Genomic DNA, 18,428 nt, shown 5'->3' with positions numbered 1-18,428 from the left:
AAATCCCCTGAAATAATACAAGTCCAATACTTCCAACGGGTTGAAAATCCCCTGAAATAATACAAATTCAAATTCCATGTTCTATCTCCGGGTTGAAAATCCCCTGAAATAATACAAACCCCATTTCCAAATACTTCCAACGGGTTGAAAATCCCCTGAAATAATACAGTCCAATTTTCCAATGGGTTGAAAATCCCCTGAAATAATACAAGTTCAAATTCTATCTACTAATGCACTTTCTAATGATACGTAAACAAGGTATTTCTGGTCCCTTATAGAATTATAGAATAGAAAAGGTATATCATACCTATTTGTAATCAATCATTTATCACTTGAGGGAAGAACAATAGTATTTCATTGCTACATGTATGGATTATTGAAAATAATAATCCATGTATTTGGACATTTTCCTTCAACTCCATAATTTTGTATTTAGTTATTTAACATAACATCACTAGTTGAAGGTAATTCTACGAAATGAAAATGGATTATGGGAGTGTGTGACTTGAACTATTGATTAGGCCGTGCAGGTATATATCCTTTTCTGCCACATTGAAATTCATACTCAAATGTGTCTTTTCATTTGTCCAACCGCCGTAGAAGTAAGTCCTATAGAGAGGATAGGTTGGTTCGTTTGAAGAGAATCTATTCTATGATCAACCCTGAATCATGTGATGCATGAACGGGCTCCGTAAGATCCAGTCGAATGTGTGATTTTGCATGATATAATCTAGATTTTGTTTATTACTAATTTGAATAGTATTGAAATGCATTCATTTCCTTTGCATTGACCTGATCTATGATACTATCGGAGTGAAACTAGGGATCTAAAGAACAATAGAAACTAGGCGATATTAGTAACAAGTAAACCCTTTATTTGTAATATATATAATTTTCTATTTTTATAGAAAGTCAAAATCTCCAAGTATTTTGGAGATAAACACCAATCATAAGGTATGAGACGACCCGAAAAGCAGTTGATCATGATCAACTTTATAAGCCTACTTGGGTGTTGAGCATTTATTTGTAAGAGCAGAATTCTTTTCCGTGGATAATTACAACTTTGGAAAGTAGGATTTAATAAATAGGTTCTTACAGGGAACCTTTATAGATGGATAAGATATATATATTATGGATCCATTTGGTTCTTTTGATTCTTGCTTGAGCCGGATGATGAAAAATTATCATGTCCGGTTCTTTCGGGGGATGAATTGAATCTATAAGAATTCACCTATCCTAATAACAAAAAACCTGACTTGAATGATCCTGTATTAAGGGCTAAATTAGCGAAAGGTATGGGGCATAATTATTATGGGGAGCCCGCGTGGCCTAATGATCTTTTATATATTTTTCCTGTAGTAATTTTAGGTACTATTGCGTGTAACGTAGGCTTAGCAGTTTTAGAACCATCAATGATTGGCGAGCCGGCGGATCCATTTGCAACTCCTTTGGAAATATTACCTGAATGGTATTTTTTTCCTGTATTTCAAATACTTCGTACAGTACCAAATAAGTTATTAGGCGTTCTTTTAATGGCTTCAGTACCTGCGGGATTAGTAACAGTTCCTTTTTTAGAAAATGTTAATAAATTCCAAAATCCATTTCGCCGTCCAGTAGCTACAACTGTCTTTTTGGTTGGTACCGTAGTGGCCCTTTGGTTAGGTATTGGAGCAACATTACCTATTGATAAATCCCTAACTTTAGGCCTTTTTTAAATTGATTTAATTATGAAATAACACGGCGTGTGTATCTAGGGAATAGTCACTTCAACGTGAATTTTCCCTAGATACATCTATTCAATTACTTTTTTTCATCTTTTATTTTTTAAATCAATTACGAAATGCTTTTCTAGAGTGCCAAATATTTGTTTTACGTCTTCTATGCGAAAATGCTTCATTTTAATAAGATCTTCTTGACTGTTATTCAAAAGGTCCAATAATGTGTGTATATTGGATTTTTTTAGGCAATTGTAGATCCTAGGTGGCAATTCTAATTGGTCAATAAAAATGAATTTCAATGCTATTTTTTTTTTGTTTTTCCTTATTTCAGCCAATCTATTATGAAAGGTAAAAAGGGGTAAAGAAACTTTGTGTTGATTGTCCTCTAAATTTACGTTTTCTTCCGCATGTAGAAAAGGAATTAATAAATCAATTAAATTCCGAGAGGCTTCATAAAGTGCTTCTTTCGGAGTTAAACTACCATTTGTCCATATTTCGAGAAAAAGTATCTCTTGTTTTTCATTCCCATTTCCATAAGAATGAATACTATGATTCACGTTCCGAACAGGCATGAATAGAGCATCTATAGGAAAACTTCCGTCTTGAAAGTTATTTGGCGCTTTTATATGATATCCCCGATTTCTCTCGAGTTGTAATCCAATACACAAATCAATTGGTTCCGTCAAGCTGGCGATATGCTGTGTATTATCAACGATTTCCACATAAGGTGGCAAGATGATATCTTGAGCAGTTACATATCCAGGACCCTTGACACAAATAGACGCCTCAGAAGTTCCATATAAATTACTTCTCAATACAATCTCTTTCAAATTCATTAAAATTTCGTGTACTGATTCTTGAATACCTAATATGGTAGAGTATTCGTGTGGTATTTTTTCAGATTTTGCACGTGTGATACATGTTCCTTCTATTTCTCCAAGTAACGCTCTTCGCATCGCAATGCCTATTGTATCAGCTTGACCCTTCATAAGTGGAGAGAGAATAAAGCGTCCATAATGAAGACATTTACTATCTGTTCTTGATTCAACACACTTCCACTGAAGTGTCTGAGTAGATACTCTTATTTTCTCTCGAACCATAGTAATATTTTACAAAATTGATCATATCTTTGAATCATTTATTTCTCTTGAAATCTCTTCAATTCTTTTTTCTAGACGCGTCTTTTTTTAGGAGGCCTACAGCCATTATGCGGCATAGGGGTTACGTCTCGCACGAAACTTAATAGTATACCGCTTCTACGAATAGCCCGTAATGCTGCATCCCTTCCGAGACCAGGACCTTTTATCATGACTTCTGCTCGTTGCATACCTTGTTCCACCACCGTACGAATAGCATTTCCCGCTGCGGTTTGAGCCGCAAATGGTGTTCCTCTTTTTGTACCCCTGAATCCACAAGTACCGGCAGAAGCCCAAGAAACGACTCGACCTCATACATCTGTAACAGTTACAATGGTATTATTAAAACTTGCTTGAACATGAATAACACCCTTTGGTATTTTACGTGCACTTTTACGCGAACTAATACGTCCATTTCTACGTGAACCAATTTTTGGTATAGGTTTTGCCATATTTTTTCATCTCATAAATATGAGTCAAAGGTATATGGATATATCCATTTCATGTCAAAACAAATCCTTCCGTTTTTTTTTACATCAATCAAATCTTTTAGCAATTCTTTATAGAAAATTCTTTTTGGTTTTTAGTTATAGTAGAATTATTATCCTTGTCGTTGTTTATGTTTTGGGTTAGAACAAATTACTATAATTCGTCCCCGTCTGCGGATCAGTCGACATTTTTCACAAATTGGACGAACAGAAGCTCTTATTTTCATATTTATTATTCCTTAGTTTTCATTTTAAATCTATTTCTTGGAAGAAAATAAGTTTCTTAATATTTTGAATCTCGGATTGTATTCTTGTAAAAAGGAGTGTTGAAGTTGAAAAACTGTTTAATCGTTCGAATCCTTGTTGCGCAGTCTATAAATTATACGACCTCTAGTTGAATCATAACGGCTTACTTCAATCTTAACTCTATCTCCCGGTAGAATTCGTATAGAACTACGTCGTATCCGTCCTGAAACATAACCCAGAATCGGATCTTCATTATCTAAACGAACCCAGAACATACCATTAGGAAGTGATTCGGTAATCAAACCTTCATGAATCCATTTTTGTTCTTTCATTCCAGACAAAACCCCCTTAAAGTATCAACTAATAGAGGAGTGATATTAGACAAGCTGTCCTTTCTCTTTTTTTGTTCACAAGTAGGAAATTTTGGATCCAATTCGAATAGTATAGGGATTACCATATATAACATAAAATTTCTCCGCCAATTCCTTCTAGTCGAGCCTCCCGATCTGTCATTATACCTCTCGAGGTAGAAAGAATTGCAATCCCCATTCCACCTAAAATTCTAGGAATTCGTTGATAATTAGAATAGATTCGTAGACCAGGTCGACTGACTCTTTTTAAATGGAAAGTATTTAGATAAGGCCCTTTCTTGTTTCTTCTATGTCGCAGAGTTAAAACCAAAAAATATTTGTTTCTTTCTTGATGTTTTCTCGCATTTTCGATAAAGCCTTCTCGTAAAAGTATTTTAACAATGTTTTCGGTGATGTTAGTAGATACTATTCGAACCGTTCCTTTTCTATTCATGTCAGCATTTCGTATACAGGTTATTATATCAGCAATAGTGTCCTTACCCATGATGAACTAAAATAAGTGGTGCCCCAAAAATTTGATATAATCAACATGTCTTTTTATTAATTTATTATTATTAATTAATAAAAAATTAAAAATAAAAGCTATATACGTGATACACAATCTACTATTTCATTCAAATATTCTACTTCATCATCTTATAATACCTCAGGAGCTAATGAAACTATTTTCGCAAATTTTTGTCGCAATTCCCGGGCAATTGCACCAAAAATTCGAGTTCCTTTTGGATTTCCTTCTTGATCAATGATAACTGCAGCATTGTCATCATATCGTATTATCATACCGTTGTCGCGTTTTAGTTCTTTACAAGTACGTACAACTACAGCTCTGATCACTTCTGATCTTTCTAAGGGCGTGTTGGGGATTGCTTCTTTGATCACAGCAACAATAACGTCACCAATACGAGCATATCGACGGTTGCTAGCTCCTATGATTCGAATACACATCAATTCTCGAGCCCCGCTGTTGTCTGCTACATTCAAATGGGTCTGAGGTTGAATCATATTTTGTTTTTATCTGTTCTTTCAATGCAAAAATAAATGCAAAGGATGAAAAAGAAAAAGAAATATTGTTTGTCCAAAAAAAACTTCTATTTGTTTTTATCCAAAAGATCCATTTCCTTTAGTTCTACATTCTTATCCTTAAATAATGAATTGAGTTCGTATAGGCATTTTCGATGCCGCTATTGCGACAGCCCTTCGGGCTATATTTTCGGCTACTCCGCTTATTTCATAAAGTATTCGACCTGGTTTGACAACAGCTACCCAATATTCGGGAGATCCTTTCCCCGAACCCATACGGGTTTCCGCGGGTCTTACTGTAACTGGTTTGTCTGGAAATATACGTACCCATATTTTTCCACCGCGACGCGCATTTCGTGTCATTGCTCGCCGCCCTGCTTCTATTTGCCTAGACGTGATCCAAGCAGGTTCAAGTGCCTGAAGAGCATATCTTCCGAAACAAATACGATTCCCTCGATAAGATATTCCCTTCATTCTTCCTCTATGTTGTTTACGGAATCTAGTTCTTTTTGGGTTATAGTTGATGGTTATTTTTTAAATTCCATCTCTACTACATAATCGGACGTGAGAGTTTCTTCTCATCCGGCTCCTCGCGAATGAAAAAAGTCCAATTTTATTTTTAGATAGTTATTAATATATTAATATAAATGTAATAATATACTGAATAAAAAAAATTCTTTTGGATTCATCTAGTTTACTATATATTTTTATTTTGGTATATACTAAATATTTTTTTTTCTTTCTTTTTTATTTTCAATTCATTGATATAAAAAAGAAAAAAATATATATTTTCGCGGGCGAATATTTACTCTTTCAATATCTATTTCAGTTGTATAGTTAGCTTTTCCTTTTTCATAATATATGAATTGGTCTCTGGTTCGTTCCGCCATCCTTCCCAATGAATCATCAGAATTCTTTTTCAATTGAATCTTATATATTCACGGATTCCATCGTTCCCATCGCTTCTTGATTAATGGTTAGGTCTGAATTCTACAATGGAGCTCGTAATGAAATTTGTTCTTGAGACAACCCTCTTAGTCGTTATTGGCTCGAAGCTCTTATTTCTACGAACAAATTATATATCATATAATTATGTGTCAATCTGTATTGATGCTTTATTACATTTATTTTATGAGATTTTTGAAAAACCTTACATATTGGAATCATATATCTTTTCTATTATATTCTTTTTTTCTTTCTCTCACCTTTCCATTGAAATTCCCCCAAAATACTTCGAAATCCAATGGGTTGAAACTCCCCTAAAATATTGACGGGTTGAAAATCCCTTGAAATAATACAAAATCAAGTCCCTTTCAATCGGGTTGAAATTCCCTTAAAATACTTCGAAATCCAATGGGTTGAAACTCCCCTAAAATATTGGCGGGTTGAAACTCCCTTGAAATAATACAAAATCAATTCCCTTTCAATCGGGTTGAAATTCCTTTCAAATACTCCAAGTCCAGTGGGTTGAAATTCCCCTAAAATATTGACGGGTTGAAATTCCCTTGAAATTATACAAAATTCAATTTCCTAGTACAAGTCCAATTTTGAAATTTCCAAAATGGGTTGAAATTCCCCTTAAATAGTCCAATTCCCAATAGGTCGAAATGTTCCTTTTTTCGATATTTCAAGCTCTAGTACAAAGAGTCAACTTCTACAAAAGAATGAAGGCTCCTCTCAAACACTTCCAACGGGTTGCAAATCCCGGATACAAGTACAAAAATCCAAAATCCCGAATATCGGAGTGGCACTTAGAGTCAAGTCTAGGTCTCATTCATTGCATGCATATCATATCATGTGTCGGGAAGTCCAAGTTCTAAAATCGTCTAGTGTGTTCTAAATAGGAGTCCAAGGATCCTGTGGGTTCGCCGAAGAGGAGAGAGGTTGAAAAGAAATCCATCAGCCCTAGCCTCCCTCATAGCCGGCATCGAACGAGTAGCCAGTTCATCTCCTACAAATCAAACTTCTAGCCCCATTCAAGAAACAGTCCAAATGTCTGCCTCTGATCAACTCACTCAACTCCTAACGGCTTTCGCCAGCCTCAGCGCCAATGTGGAGAACATAAACAACCGATTGGGTGTCGTGGAACAGGGCATGCCCACTGATGACTTAACCAAGAAGATCGAGATTCTTGTCAGTAAGGTTACCAATCAAGAAAACTCTTCGACACCTCAATGGAGGATAACCTCAAGGGGAGGGCAAATCTGCCAGACAAATTCTCCGCCAATGATATTCCAAAGTTCAATTCAACTGACAATCCCAAATACCATCTCAAGAACTTCAGAGCTACAATGGCCATCATGGGGGTCGAGCTCGAGCTATACCCAGTGGTATTCCCTATGTCTCTGGAACCTGTCTGCCAGAAGTGGTACTATTCACTCAAGGAACATCAAACAAATACATGGGAAGCGGTTGCTCGAGCATTCATGGAGCAGTATCAGCCCAACATTCAACTCCAAACTACTCTAAGGGAACTAGAAGTTCTCAGGCAAGGGCCTCAGGAAGGCTTCACTACTTACCTCAACCGGTGGAGAGAAATGGCATCCCAAATGGTGACCCGGCCCTCCGAGAGAGAATTGGTCAAGATCTTTATTGCTGGTCTTCTTCCGAAATACAATGCTCACATGAAGTACCTAGGCTTGGAAAGCTTCAAGAGAACCTACGACACCGGGGTCGACATAGAGGATGACCTGATGAAAGCACCAGCAGCCCCAGCTCCGCAAACTGAAAAGTGGAAGGGAAAGAGACCTGAGACAACACACAAAGTTCACGAGGTTAACGCCCTAGAGGCTCCTCAAGGTCCAAAGTCAAACAACTTCAAAAGCAATGCTAATCAGCGCAACTATCAAGGCAGGCCACAGAGGGTCTTTACAAACCTCGGAATGTCTTACAGTGAGGCATTCGATCGGCTGGTTGAAAAACAAGTCATAGCACTAATCGGTCCAACACCTGATCCTCCGGTCGACAAGAGATCCAAGAGTTGGGATCCGGCAGCCCATTGCAAGTACCATCAAGGGAAGGGTCATGACATCGAAGACTGCTACAAGCTCAAGCACTTGATCCAGAACATGGTCGACAACAAGACCTTGCCCCTACCTCCCGGAGCCAAACAAACTCCCTCGGTCTAAGCCATCTCCTATGACTGTGAAGATGAAGAAGAGGAATTTCCATGAAATTTAATCTCTACAATATACAAGCCAGGTTACGAGCTGATAGTTTCAAGCTTTTGCCATCTACTTCCAAATGCTCAAAACTGGGTGATCCCCGAACCTAGGGTAACCACCGACATCCAAGAAAACATCTGTCCACTCGCCACCTTGAAGGCTTTGGGGTTCTCCGAGTATGATCTCATGCTGAGTACTCAACAAACTGTCAAACTCCAGGAGGTCACATACAAGGTCCTGGGAGTCCTCGAACTAGTCTTCTCCTTCGACACTTATCATAGCAATGCTGAATTCCTAGTTGTCGATGTATCTGCTAACTTCGACCTACTATTCGGAGAGCCTTGGTTCGAGGAAATACTGGACGGCCCTGCCTGCCTCACCCTCAAAGTTTCAAGCTTTCGAGACACTCTCATCAAGCAAAAGCCGGCTATATGCCAGGAAAAGGACGAGTGCATTCAAGAATACTACCACAGATGGGCAATCTCCGCTCGTAACATTCAGCCCGAGCTGCCAGAGGGCAAAATGGTGAGAATGTTCCTCTTAGGGCTCAACACTTCATGCAAAGGCAGCTTCGCCGCATTTCCTTACAGCACATGGAATCAAGTATGGGATCAAGTCCTGAAAATCTGTGCATGCAGCCCCATCTTCGATGATTATGACGATTATGACGCAGATGTCTGGGAATACCCTGAGAACTATCTTTACGATTAGTGTCTTTGTGCAGGTCCAGAGTCTGTCTTTCAATTTCTGAGTCTAGCAATGAGTCTAAGTGTCTAGAACTAGAGTCTTGCATCAATCAAGAGCCTCTAAAGGTCGAGCTTCAAGTCAAAACAGTCGATGTAATGATTGCCGATTTCAATAACACTTCAATTTCTACTTACTCTTCGAGTCCTAATTCAAAACACATTCCTAATCCAAACAACTTTGCTTCACAAGAAACTGACTTTGAATTTCTAAAAGCTATCGAAAATCATGAAAACAGTACGCCCATAATTGAGGAAACAGAGAAAATCAACCTTTCTAACAACAATGATTCAAAACTAGTTCAGATTGGCTTAACTCTATCTCAAGCAGAGCGGGATGATCTTATCAAGATACTTTCAGAGTACATAGACGTCTTCGCATGGTCCTATCATGATATGCCAGGAGTTGATCCAAGCATCGGTCAGCATACAATTCCCCTTATTCCAGGTTCAAAGCCCATCAAGCAGAAACTCCGTCGCATGAAACCGGATGTTTCCCTCAAAATTCAAGAAGAGGTCTCTAAGCAGCTAGAGGCCGGGTTTATTCAAGAGTCCAAGTATCCAGATCATTCAAAGTGTTGGGTTCCAAGCAAGTGGCCCAGTTCATACAAGAAAACATCATATGTTCCTCACGAGTACATCAGTGACCAAGGAACCCACTTTCAAGGAGAGTGTGAAGACCTATTCACCGAGTACAAGATTCAACATCATCGCTCTTCACCTTATCTCCCACAAACCAATGGGGCAATCGAAGCAGCCAACAAGAATGTCAAAACCATCATCATGAAAATGACTACCAATTACAAGGACTGGCCCCAGAAGCTGCATTTCGCATTGTGGGGATATCGAACTTCAATTCGCACTTCAACTGGTGCAACTCCGTTCTCATTGGTCTATGGAATGGAAGCAGTACAACCTATCGAGCTAGAGATACCTTCTCTAAGGATAGTCCTCGAAAGAAAAATCCCAGAAGCTGCATGGGTACAAGCAAGATATGACGAGCTAGTCATGCTCGATGAGCGTCGGCTTCAAGACGCTCACCATGTACAAGTCTATCAGCGCCGAGTGGCCAGACATTTCAACAAAAGGGACAGAACCCGAAACATCAAAGAAGGCGAGCTTGTCCTGAAAGCCCTTCGCAAAAGCACCATGGACCGAAGGGGAAAATTCAAACCCAACTGGGCAGGCCCATACATTGTCAAGAAAATCCTCTCCGGGGGAGCAGTCAAACTAACAGACATCGATGGGACATAATTCAGATCTCTGACCAACTTCGATCAACTCAAGAAGTTCTATGTCTAAGTTCCATGTTCAAATTCAAGAATCCAATTCAAAGTCCTGTAAGGTAGTCAGAACTACGCCCGGCCTGATTCCCTAACGGGACACGTAGGCAACCTCATTTCGAGGCCCGGCCACTTTAATACAAAAAAATTTAAAATTTCCTCAATTCAGGGCATCCTAAAAATCAAATCAAATTTCAAAACTCAATTGTTGTTGTCTTTATTCCAAATGTGCCAATTCAAATCAAAGCATGTTCAAGCGGAATTTAACCCAATAACTCTTTATTTGGCTCTAAGGCCTTCAAATCTAATTCAAATACAAAGTCAGGATCAAATGAATCAAAGTTCAAAAGACTTTTCACTTCCTAAACACATCTTCTAAACACATCTTCCAAACACATTCCAAACACAATTCTTTCCAATACAATTTCAAACACATTTATCCTACAAAGATCTAGGGTCGGGCGACTATGCTCTCGAGTCTTGGCACCTTGAGTACTATCCCCTGGCTCCTCCCGTAATCAATCATCAATCTTCCCCTTGCCCAAGCGGCGGGAGAAGGAACTTGCAAGCCTTCCAAGACGGGAGGACGACGAACCTCCTTTGGATTCCGAACGGTCAAGCACCGGATGGGCCACACTCCCGTCACCTTCCTCATAGTCAGTTGATGCAGGACGTCTAGCTCTAGAACCTCGGACTCTAGCTAGTCCGGAAAGAGAAATGTCCCTCTGGCTTAGACCTCTCATCCATACAATGTACCCAGCACACAGAGTAACCGGCTCAGGTGGGAACTGAATACTCAAGAATGGTTTGGCGACCCAATACCTCCTCCAAACTTCAAGACGATGTGCATTCAGCGCAACAGGTTTCAGGTTCTCCTCAGTACAGTCCGGGATCTCCTGTTTCAAGCCATATTGTCTCATCACTCGAGCAGGCGAGTAGAAGACCATCATTGAGAGGCTTGGCACCCTCAGAGCAGTAGAACCAGGGGCATGTCTCATAGCAGCAATTCCCCACCAAGGAACTACCCGCCTTATACAAGATTCAATCCCAGAGAGTGCGCATCGCCACTCATCCAATGAAAGCCGACCATACAACATGGGTCGCACAGTGAATCCTTTTCTATTATAGCTCTCCATGTTCTCTGGTGGTGCCACCAGCATGAGCCTCTCTATAAGCCAAACCTTGGGGAGTATACAAGAAGTGCATTTCAAAATTCAACATTCAAAATTCAAATACAAGTACAAATTTAACATACAAAAAGGCTCCAGATCCTTACTTGGAGTAATACCTGAAGGAAATAATGCCCTTGGTCCAAGTATGCATTCTATGTTAAGTCTAATAAATGCGGTTCAGTATTAATTAACAAGTTAATAATTCAGTGAGATCAAGTGAGCTGAATGCCTAGCTAGAGGCCGCTTCAGTTCAAGTGGAATTAATGATATTAATCCACAGCTTACTCTTAACTGAACCCGTAGGGTCACACAAATAGTACGTAAACGGATCAAGTATTTAATGGCATTAGATACTCCATCTATGGATATTCGGAATTGACGGATCTTGGTTTCAGTGGGAGCTGAGATCGTCACAGGCAAGAAATGAATACTCCGGAAACGATGATATTGCCGGAAACGGAAATATGGATCGTATCGGAAATATAAATATTATCCAAGTCGTAGATGTTGTCGGAAACGGAAACATGGTACGTATCGGAAAATATTATCGGAAATGGAAATATTGCCAGAATCGGAAATATTGCCGGAAACGGAAATATTGTCAGAATCGGAAATATTATCGGAATCGGAAAATAATTCCGGAAACGGAAATATTAAATATTTGTTCGAAACGGAAATTGATTCCGGAATCGGAAATATTAAATATTGTTCGTATCCGAAATGAATTCCGGAACCGGGAATTTAATCGGAAGCGTATCGTACGAATTAGCATCGGACGAGGCCTGCCGGACGAAGGCCCAGCACGAAGTCGGGCCATCGCCCAGCAAGCCAAACGCGCGCCCAGCCAAGGATGCGCCCAGGCCCACCGCAAGGTAGGCCCAGCGCGCGCCAAGGCCATGGCCTCGTGGCGTGGGCTGCTGCTCGCACGCACGTGCATGGGCGGCCCTCGTGGCTGCCGCGTGTGTGTGTGTGTGTTTGTGTTCATGCACGATTCCTAAAGCTATTAGGATTTGGTATATGATTAAATTCCTATTCCTAAAAGGATAAATTAATTAATTAGAGTTCGTATAGGATTCTAAGTTTAATTAATTCGTATCCTACTAGGATTCCAATTCCCTTTCCATAACTCTATAAATACGTGCCTAGGGTCACATATTTTCAGAGATTAATTCAAGTATTCAAAGTGAGTTTTGAGAGAAAAATTCAGTCATATTTCTTACCTAAGAGTGCCGAAAATTCTAGTACCTTAAGGGCGATTCTAGTTGGTCAATCTTAAGGCGGATCCGGACGTGCTGTGGACTATCTACGGAGGGACGACACTTGGAGTCCTAAAGACTTGTTCTTGTTCGGTTCGGGCGCAGCTAGGGAAGGCACGCAACAAAGAGTATGCATCTAAACTATGCTATATGATTATGTTTAAATAATATGTATTCCTGGCTAAATGGTTGTTTCCGCATGATTTATGAATTGTCATATGTATCATAACCTAACAGTGGTATCACGAGCCCCTTATTATTTTCATAATCTAAATTGCATGAACATGGTTAAATATTACAAATTTGCAAGAATTAAAAGGGGTGATTAATTTTCGTAATTGTTAATTAATTGCAAATTGCGTTTATTTAATTATACGTACGCAGTTTTTCGGCAGTTTCTTCGTTACTCATCCAAATCGAGTGATTTTTGTGTCAATTCCGCATGTAAAAGGCATTCTAAAATTTTGACAAAAAAAGTATTTTTCTGCCGAACCCAGAATTCTCAAATTCGAAGCCTAACTATGACTTTTCGAAGGTTTTAGTTTTTCGAATGCAAAATTTCGTAAATTTAAGATGTTAAATTAAATATTTGCGATTCTTGTTGATAAATCTTGAATTTTTGATTGACCTACAGTATATGTTTAACAAGTTTGAATGCCTAGCCTTGTTAATTATGCAATCTAATTTGTAATTATGATTAATTTGTTGAAAATTAGAATAATTTAGAATTAATTTGATTTTCATAATTAATTATAATCTAATTAGAAACCTATGATTAAAAACCACCATAAAAATTGTAAATTTATGATAAATTTTAAATTTTTATGACCTAGACTTGAATCCATGACAATCGGAAATCAATTGAATAATAAATTTTCGATTTTTCGCCCTAAAATTATGAAATTAATATTATTTATTAATTTGTCATTAATTTTAAATATAAATTTTAAATTTTTATGCGATTCGTTCATATAACTTGCACGCACAAAGCAATGGACGCTTCGTGTTACCCTTAAGGGGTGTTGTATAGTGCGGGCATGCGACGACGAGCAAGGGAGCTCGTCGCCCGTGCGGCACGAATGCAATGAGCAAGGGCATGGTGCACGAGCACAAGGCAGCAGCCCTGCCTTGTGTCGTGGGCCACGAGCTATGAACAAATGGGCATGGGCGAAAGGCAAGCCAAGGCAGTCGCGTGTGGGCAGCAAGCGAGCTGCGCCACGACGCGCACTGCCTCGCGCAGCCTCGCGCGCAGCGAGCGCAAGCTCGCTTGCCACGAGCGCTGCGCCCAGCGATTGATCGCGCGCAATGGCTCCCGCGCACAGCGAGCGATGGCTCGCGCGCACAGCGAGCGATGGCTCGCGCGCACAGCGAGCGATGGCTCGCGCGCAGCGAGCGCTTGCGAGCGCGCACAGCGAGCGATGGCTCGCGTGCGTCGAGCGCTGGCGCGCGCGCAGCGAGCACCATAGCGTGCGATGGCTTGCGATGGAAGATGCAGCAGCTATGCGACGAGCGCATGGGCTGCGCGCACATGGCCAGCGATGGTTGTGTGCGTGCGGCCCATGGGCGTGCAATGCGTAGGGTTTTTGCGTTGCGATTAGATCGTTTTGAATGTTTAATTTGAAATTTTTCAGTTTACGTAATTTTAATTAATTTTAAAATTAATAATTTAAATTATTTTCTTGGATTTTAATTTTGAATATTGTAAATATAATAAATTTTATTTATTCTAATTATTTTACTAAAATTAAAATCATGAATTAATTTAAATACGACTGAAATTAAATTAAACTTTTTGGATTCAATTATAAATTTATATGAGCTTTAAATTTTAATTAAATTTGTATGTTTCCGGTTAGACTTGAAATACATTTTTATGTTTAAAATTAGTAAAGCATATGAATTTATTGGTTTAAGTGGGAGCCCTTTTAGTCATAAAACTCTTGATTAGGTCTACAAATCCTTAAGGTTAAAACAACTTGATTAGAATTAATAAGGACTGAATAATTGGTAGATTATTGGTGTTCTTGATTAATTGCTGCAAATGTTTACGTGATGCATAATGTGTTTTACTAACCAGCAATGTGGGCCATTCATGATAATGAATGGGTGAATGGTATATATTGTATATGTACTGTTTTGCAGGTTATGAAGTGACTAGTATGGCCCAAATAGGATAGAAAATATGGTCTGCGTACCATTAATTTGAATGTAATTGGTCTAAAGTACCAAAGTTATTTTTCAATTCAAATATGGTCTGCGTACCATCAAATAGTTGTAATTAGTTATAGCTTATCCTATTTGAAGAAAATGGTGCCTCCCACGGAGATTTTCAAGACGGACTTTGAAGTCAAAGCTTCAAGATGAAGTCGGGCCATACTAGATCACATTTATCTTATGCATGTTTTAAGTTATTTATTGCTTTTAAATATGTCTTAAAATGCATGAGATCAAAAGCTTGATTATGTTGCATGATTAAGGATTTTAGTTCACTTAAAATCTAACCAACATAGTAAGAGCCTTAAGTTCCAAACTTAAAAATTGAGTTAAAATGTGCCATGCCAAAATATACACTTGCTTGGATATCCTTTACATCAATCTAGTAATAGTTTTCGCTCAGCGAGGTGTTACTTATTGGTCCTAAAGGGGCAAGGTACACAAATAATTGTGAGTACATGTTAGTTTTGGTGAAACTCAACGATATAAGTAAGGAGTCCTTTTATGTCGTGGCAAAATCGATAGGTTTACCTAATAAGTTCTTAGACGTACCTATCAACCAAGAATAGTTTCTAGACTATTAGCAAAAGGCTTTTGCTTACCTAAGATGTTCTAGGATTAAGTCGACAAACTGTGCTTAGTTCTTCAATGATTTTAGGATCTTGGAATCATTTTATTCACACCTGCCGGAACACATAACTTGAATAAAATGCTTAATAAACATTGAATTATGCATGTATGCTAGAATTTAAGTTTATTAAGAGAAACTGTGAATGGTTATTTATTTGTTTATTCTTTTCAATTGTAGTTTTAATATGGCAAACAATAATTAATTCAACATTCGATCAATTCTCGAAAAGGAGAAGTTGAACGGAAAAACTTCCTTGACTGGCAAAGGAACTTGCAAATAGTTCTTATGCAGGAAGAAAAGGAGTATGTCCTAGATGAGGCGATGCCCGAAGCCGCAGGCGACGGGGTCACTCAGGCAGCCCTCAATCGTTGGATTGATGCCAACAAGGATGTGAAATGTCTAATGCTCGCCACCATGAGTGCGGATCTGCAGAAAACGTTCATCAACTCAGATGCTTTCACAATCATCAGTGAGTTGAAGAACATGTTCCAAGATCTGGCTCGAGTCGAAAGATTCGAGACTCATAGGCAAATTCTTGAGACCAAGCTTAAGAAAGGCGAGCCCGTAAGTCCACATGTTCTCAAAATGATTGGACTCATTGAGAATATGAGTCGGCTGGATCAGCAATTTTCTCAGGAAATGGCTTTAGACACCATCCTCCATTCTCTTCATAGCGGGTATGATCAGTTCAAACTGAACTACAGTATGAATAGTCTGGACAAAACGCTCACTGAGCTTCACGGTATGCTGAAGACCGCTGAAAAGACGCTCAAAAGTGATAAGCAGGATGTGCTTATGGTGCGTGGGGGCAAGTTCAAGAAATCTGGAAAGAAGAGGAATGCTAAGAAAGGTGGCAACAAGGCCAGCCCAACTAAGCAAACTGGCGCCAAATCTGTAAAGAGGAAGGTCAGTTAACCCACTTCTGAATCCGAATGCTTCTACTGCAAGAAGAAGGGGCATTGGAAGAGAGATTGCTTGAAGCTAAAGGAAGATCAGAAGAACGGAACAGTTGTTCCATCTTCAGGTATTTTCGTTATAGACTGTATACTTGCTAATTCAACTTCTTGGGTATTAGATACAGGTTGTGGCTCACACTTATGTTCCAATCCACGGGGACTAAGAAGAAGTAGAAAGTTAAGCAAGGGTGAAGTCGACCTACGAGTGGGAAATGGAGCACGGATTGCTGCATTAGCTGTAGGAACTTACTATTTGTCGTTGCCCTCCGGGCTAGTTTTGGAACTGGAAGATTGTTTCCATGTTCCAAGTCTTACTAAAAACATCATTTCAGTTTCTTGCTTAGATGCTAAGGGATTTTCCTTTTTAATAAAAGACAATAGTTGTTCGTTTTATTTTAAAGAGATGTTTTATGGATCTGCTAGATTAGTCAATGGACTTTATTTATTAGATCACGACAAACAAGTTTATAACATAAATACCAAAAAGGCCAAAAAGGATGATTCAGATCTCACCTATCTGTGGCATTGTCGATTAGGCCATATAAACTTGAAACGCTTAGAAAGACTTCAAAAGGAAGGAATTCTAGAACCATTTGACTTAGAGGATTATGGTAAATGCGAATCATGTTTACTTGGCAAAATGACAAAGCAACCTTTCTCTAAAGTTGGAGAAAGAGCAAATGAACTATTGGGTTTAATCCATACAGATGTATGTGGACCAATGAGTACAAATGCTAGAGGTGGTTTCAGCTACTTTATCACTTTCACTGATGACTTCAGTAGGTATGGTTATGTCTACCTAATGAAGCATAAGTCTGAATCCTTTGACAAATTCAAGGAATTTCAGAGTGAAGTAGAGAATCAATTAGGCAAGAAGATTAAAGCACTGCGGTCTGATAGAGGCGGTGAATATCTGAGCTATGAATTTGATGACCATCTGAAAGAATGTGGAATTCTATCAGAATTGACTCCTCCTGGAACACCACAATGGAACGGTGTGTCGGAACGGAGGAACAGAACCTTGCTAGACATGGTCAGGTCAATGATGGGTCAGGCCGAACTTCCATTAGAATTTTGGGGACATGCACTAAATACAGCTGCACTCACTATAAATAGAGCTCCGTCTAAAGCTGTCGAAAAGACTCCATACGAATTATGGTTTGGAAAGCCTCCAAATGTGTCTTTTCTTAAGATTTGGGGATGTGAAGTATACGTCAAACGATTAATTTCAGACAAACTTCATCCAAAATCTGACAAATGTATCCTTGTGGGCTATCCAAAGGAAACAAAGGGGTATTACTTCTACAATACATCTGAGAACAAGGTGTTTGTTGCTCGAGATGGTGTCTTTTTGGAGAAAGATCACATTTCCAAAATGACAAGTGGGAGAAAAGTAGACCTCGAAGAAATTCGAGTCGAACAACAAACTCTAGAGAATGCTCAAGATAACATTCAGGATGAAACTCAGAGATCTTTAGAAGAATCTGGTGAGAATCATGGTCAATCTAGAAATGTTACCCCGCGTAGATCGCAAAGATATAGATCTCAACCGGAAAGGTACTTAGGTATTTTGACGAACGAGAGCTATGACGTTCTATTACTTGAAAGTGATGAACCTGCGACTTACAAACAAGCTATGACGAGCCCTAGCTCCAAGCAATGGCAAGAAGCCATGCAATCTGAATTAGACTCCATGTCTGAAAACCAAGTATGGGATTTGGTCGATTTGCCAGATGGCTACCAAGCCATTGGAAGCAAATGGGTTTTCAAACTGAAAAAGGACAAGGATGGGAAACTTGAAGTTTTCAAAGCTAGATTGGTTGCAAAAGGTTACAGGCAAGTCCACGGTGTGGACTACGATGAAACCTTTTCACCAGTTGCAATGCTAAAGTCTATTCGGATAATGTTAGCAATCGCTGCATATTACGATTTCGAAATATGGCAGATGGATGTCAAAACTGCTTTCTTAAGCGGCGTTTTAACAGAAACTGTGTTTATGACACAGCCTGAAGGTTTTGAGGATCCAAAGA

The 18,428-nt window shown here is 39.1% G+C and overlaps 2 protein-coding genes across 2 annotated transcripts; one reads left to right on the top strand and one right to left on the bottom strand.

The window, feature by feature from the left end:
* Positions 1-234: 234 nt before the first annotated feature.
* Positions 235-1,715, top strand: LOC130467841 (cytochrome b6-f complex subunit 4-like). Its single transcript, XM_056836752.1, is given in 3 exon segments — positions 235-1,210; positions 1,213-1,240; positions 1,243-1,715. Coding segments are annotated over 3 exon segments (525 nt in total). The 5' UTR covers positions 235-1,186.
* LOC130467840 (DNA-directed RNA polymerase subunit alpha) lies at positions 1,647-3,604 on the bottom strand. Its single transcript, XM_056836751.1, has one exon. The coding sequence runs from the start codon at positions 2,816-2,818 to the stop codon at positions 1,811-1,813; it is 1,008 nt and encodes a 335-aa protein (XP_056692729.1). The 5' UTR covers positions 2,819-3,604; the 3' UTR covers positions 1,647-1,810.
* Positions 3,605-18,428: the final 14,824 nt, after the last annotated feature.

The sequence above is a fragment of the Spinacia oleracea genome, chromosome 2 (assembly GCF_020520425.1).
Source record: "Spinacia oleracea cultivar Varoflay chromosome 2, BTI_SOV_V1, whole genome shotgun sequence".
NCBI classification, from domain to species: Eukaryota; Viridiplantae; Streptophyta; class Magnoliopsida; order Caryophyllales; family Amaranthaceae; genus Spinacia; species Spinacia oleracea.
The sequence above is the reverse complement of the archived record's forward strand: the minus strand, read 5'-3'. Positions and strand labels throughout refer to the sequence as shown.

Bases quoted from the DNA above. Each gene is read 5' to 3' on its own strand.
- LOC130467840 (XM_056836751.1), bottom strand. From the start codon at position 2,818: ATGGTTCGAGAGAAAATAAGAGTATCTACTCAGACACTTCAGTGGAAG.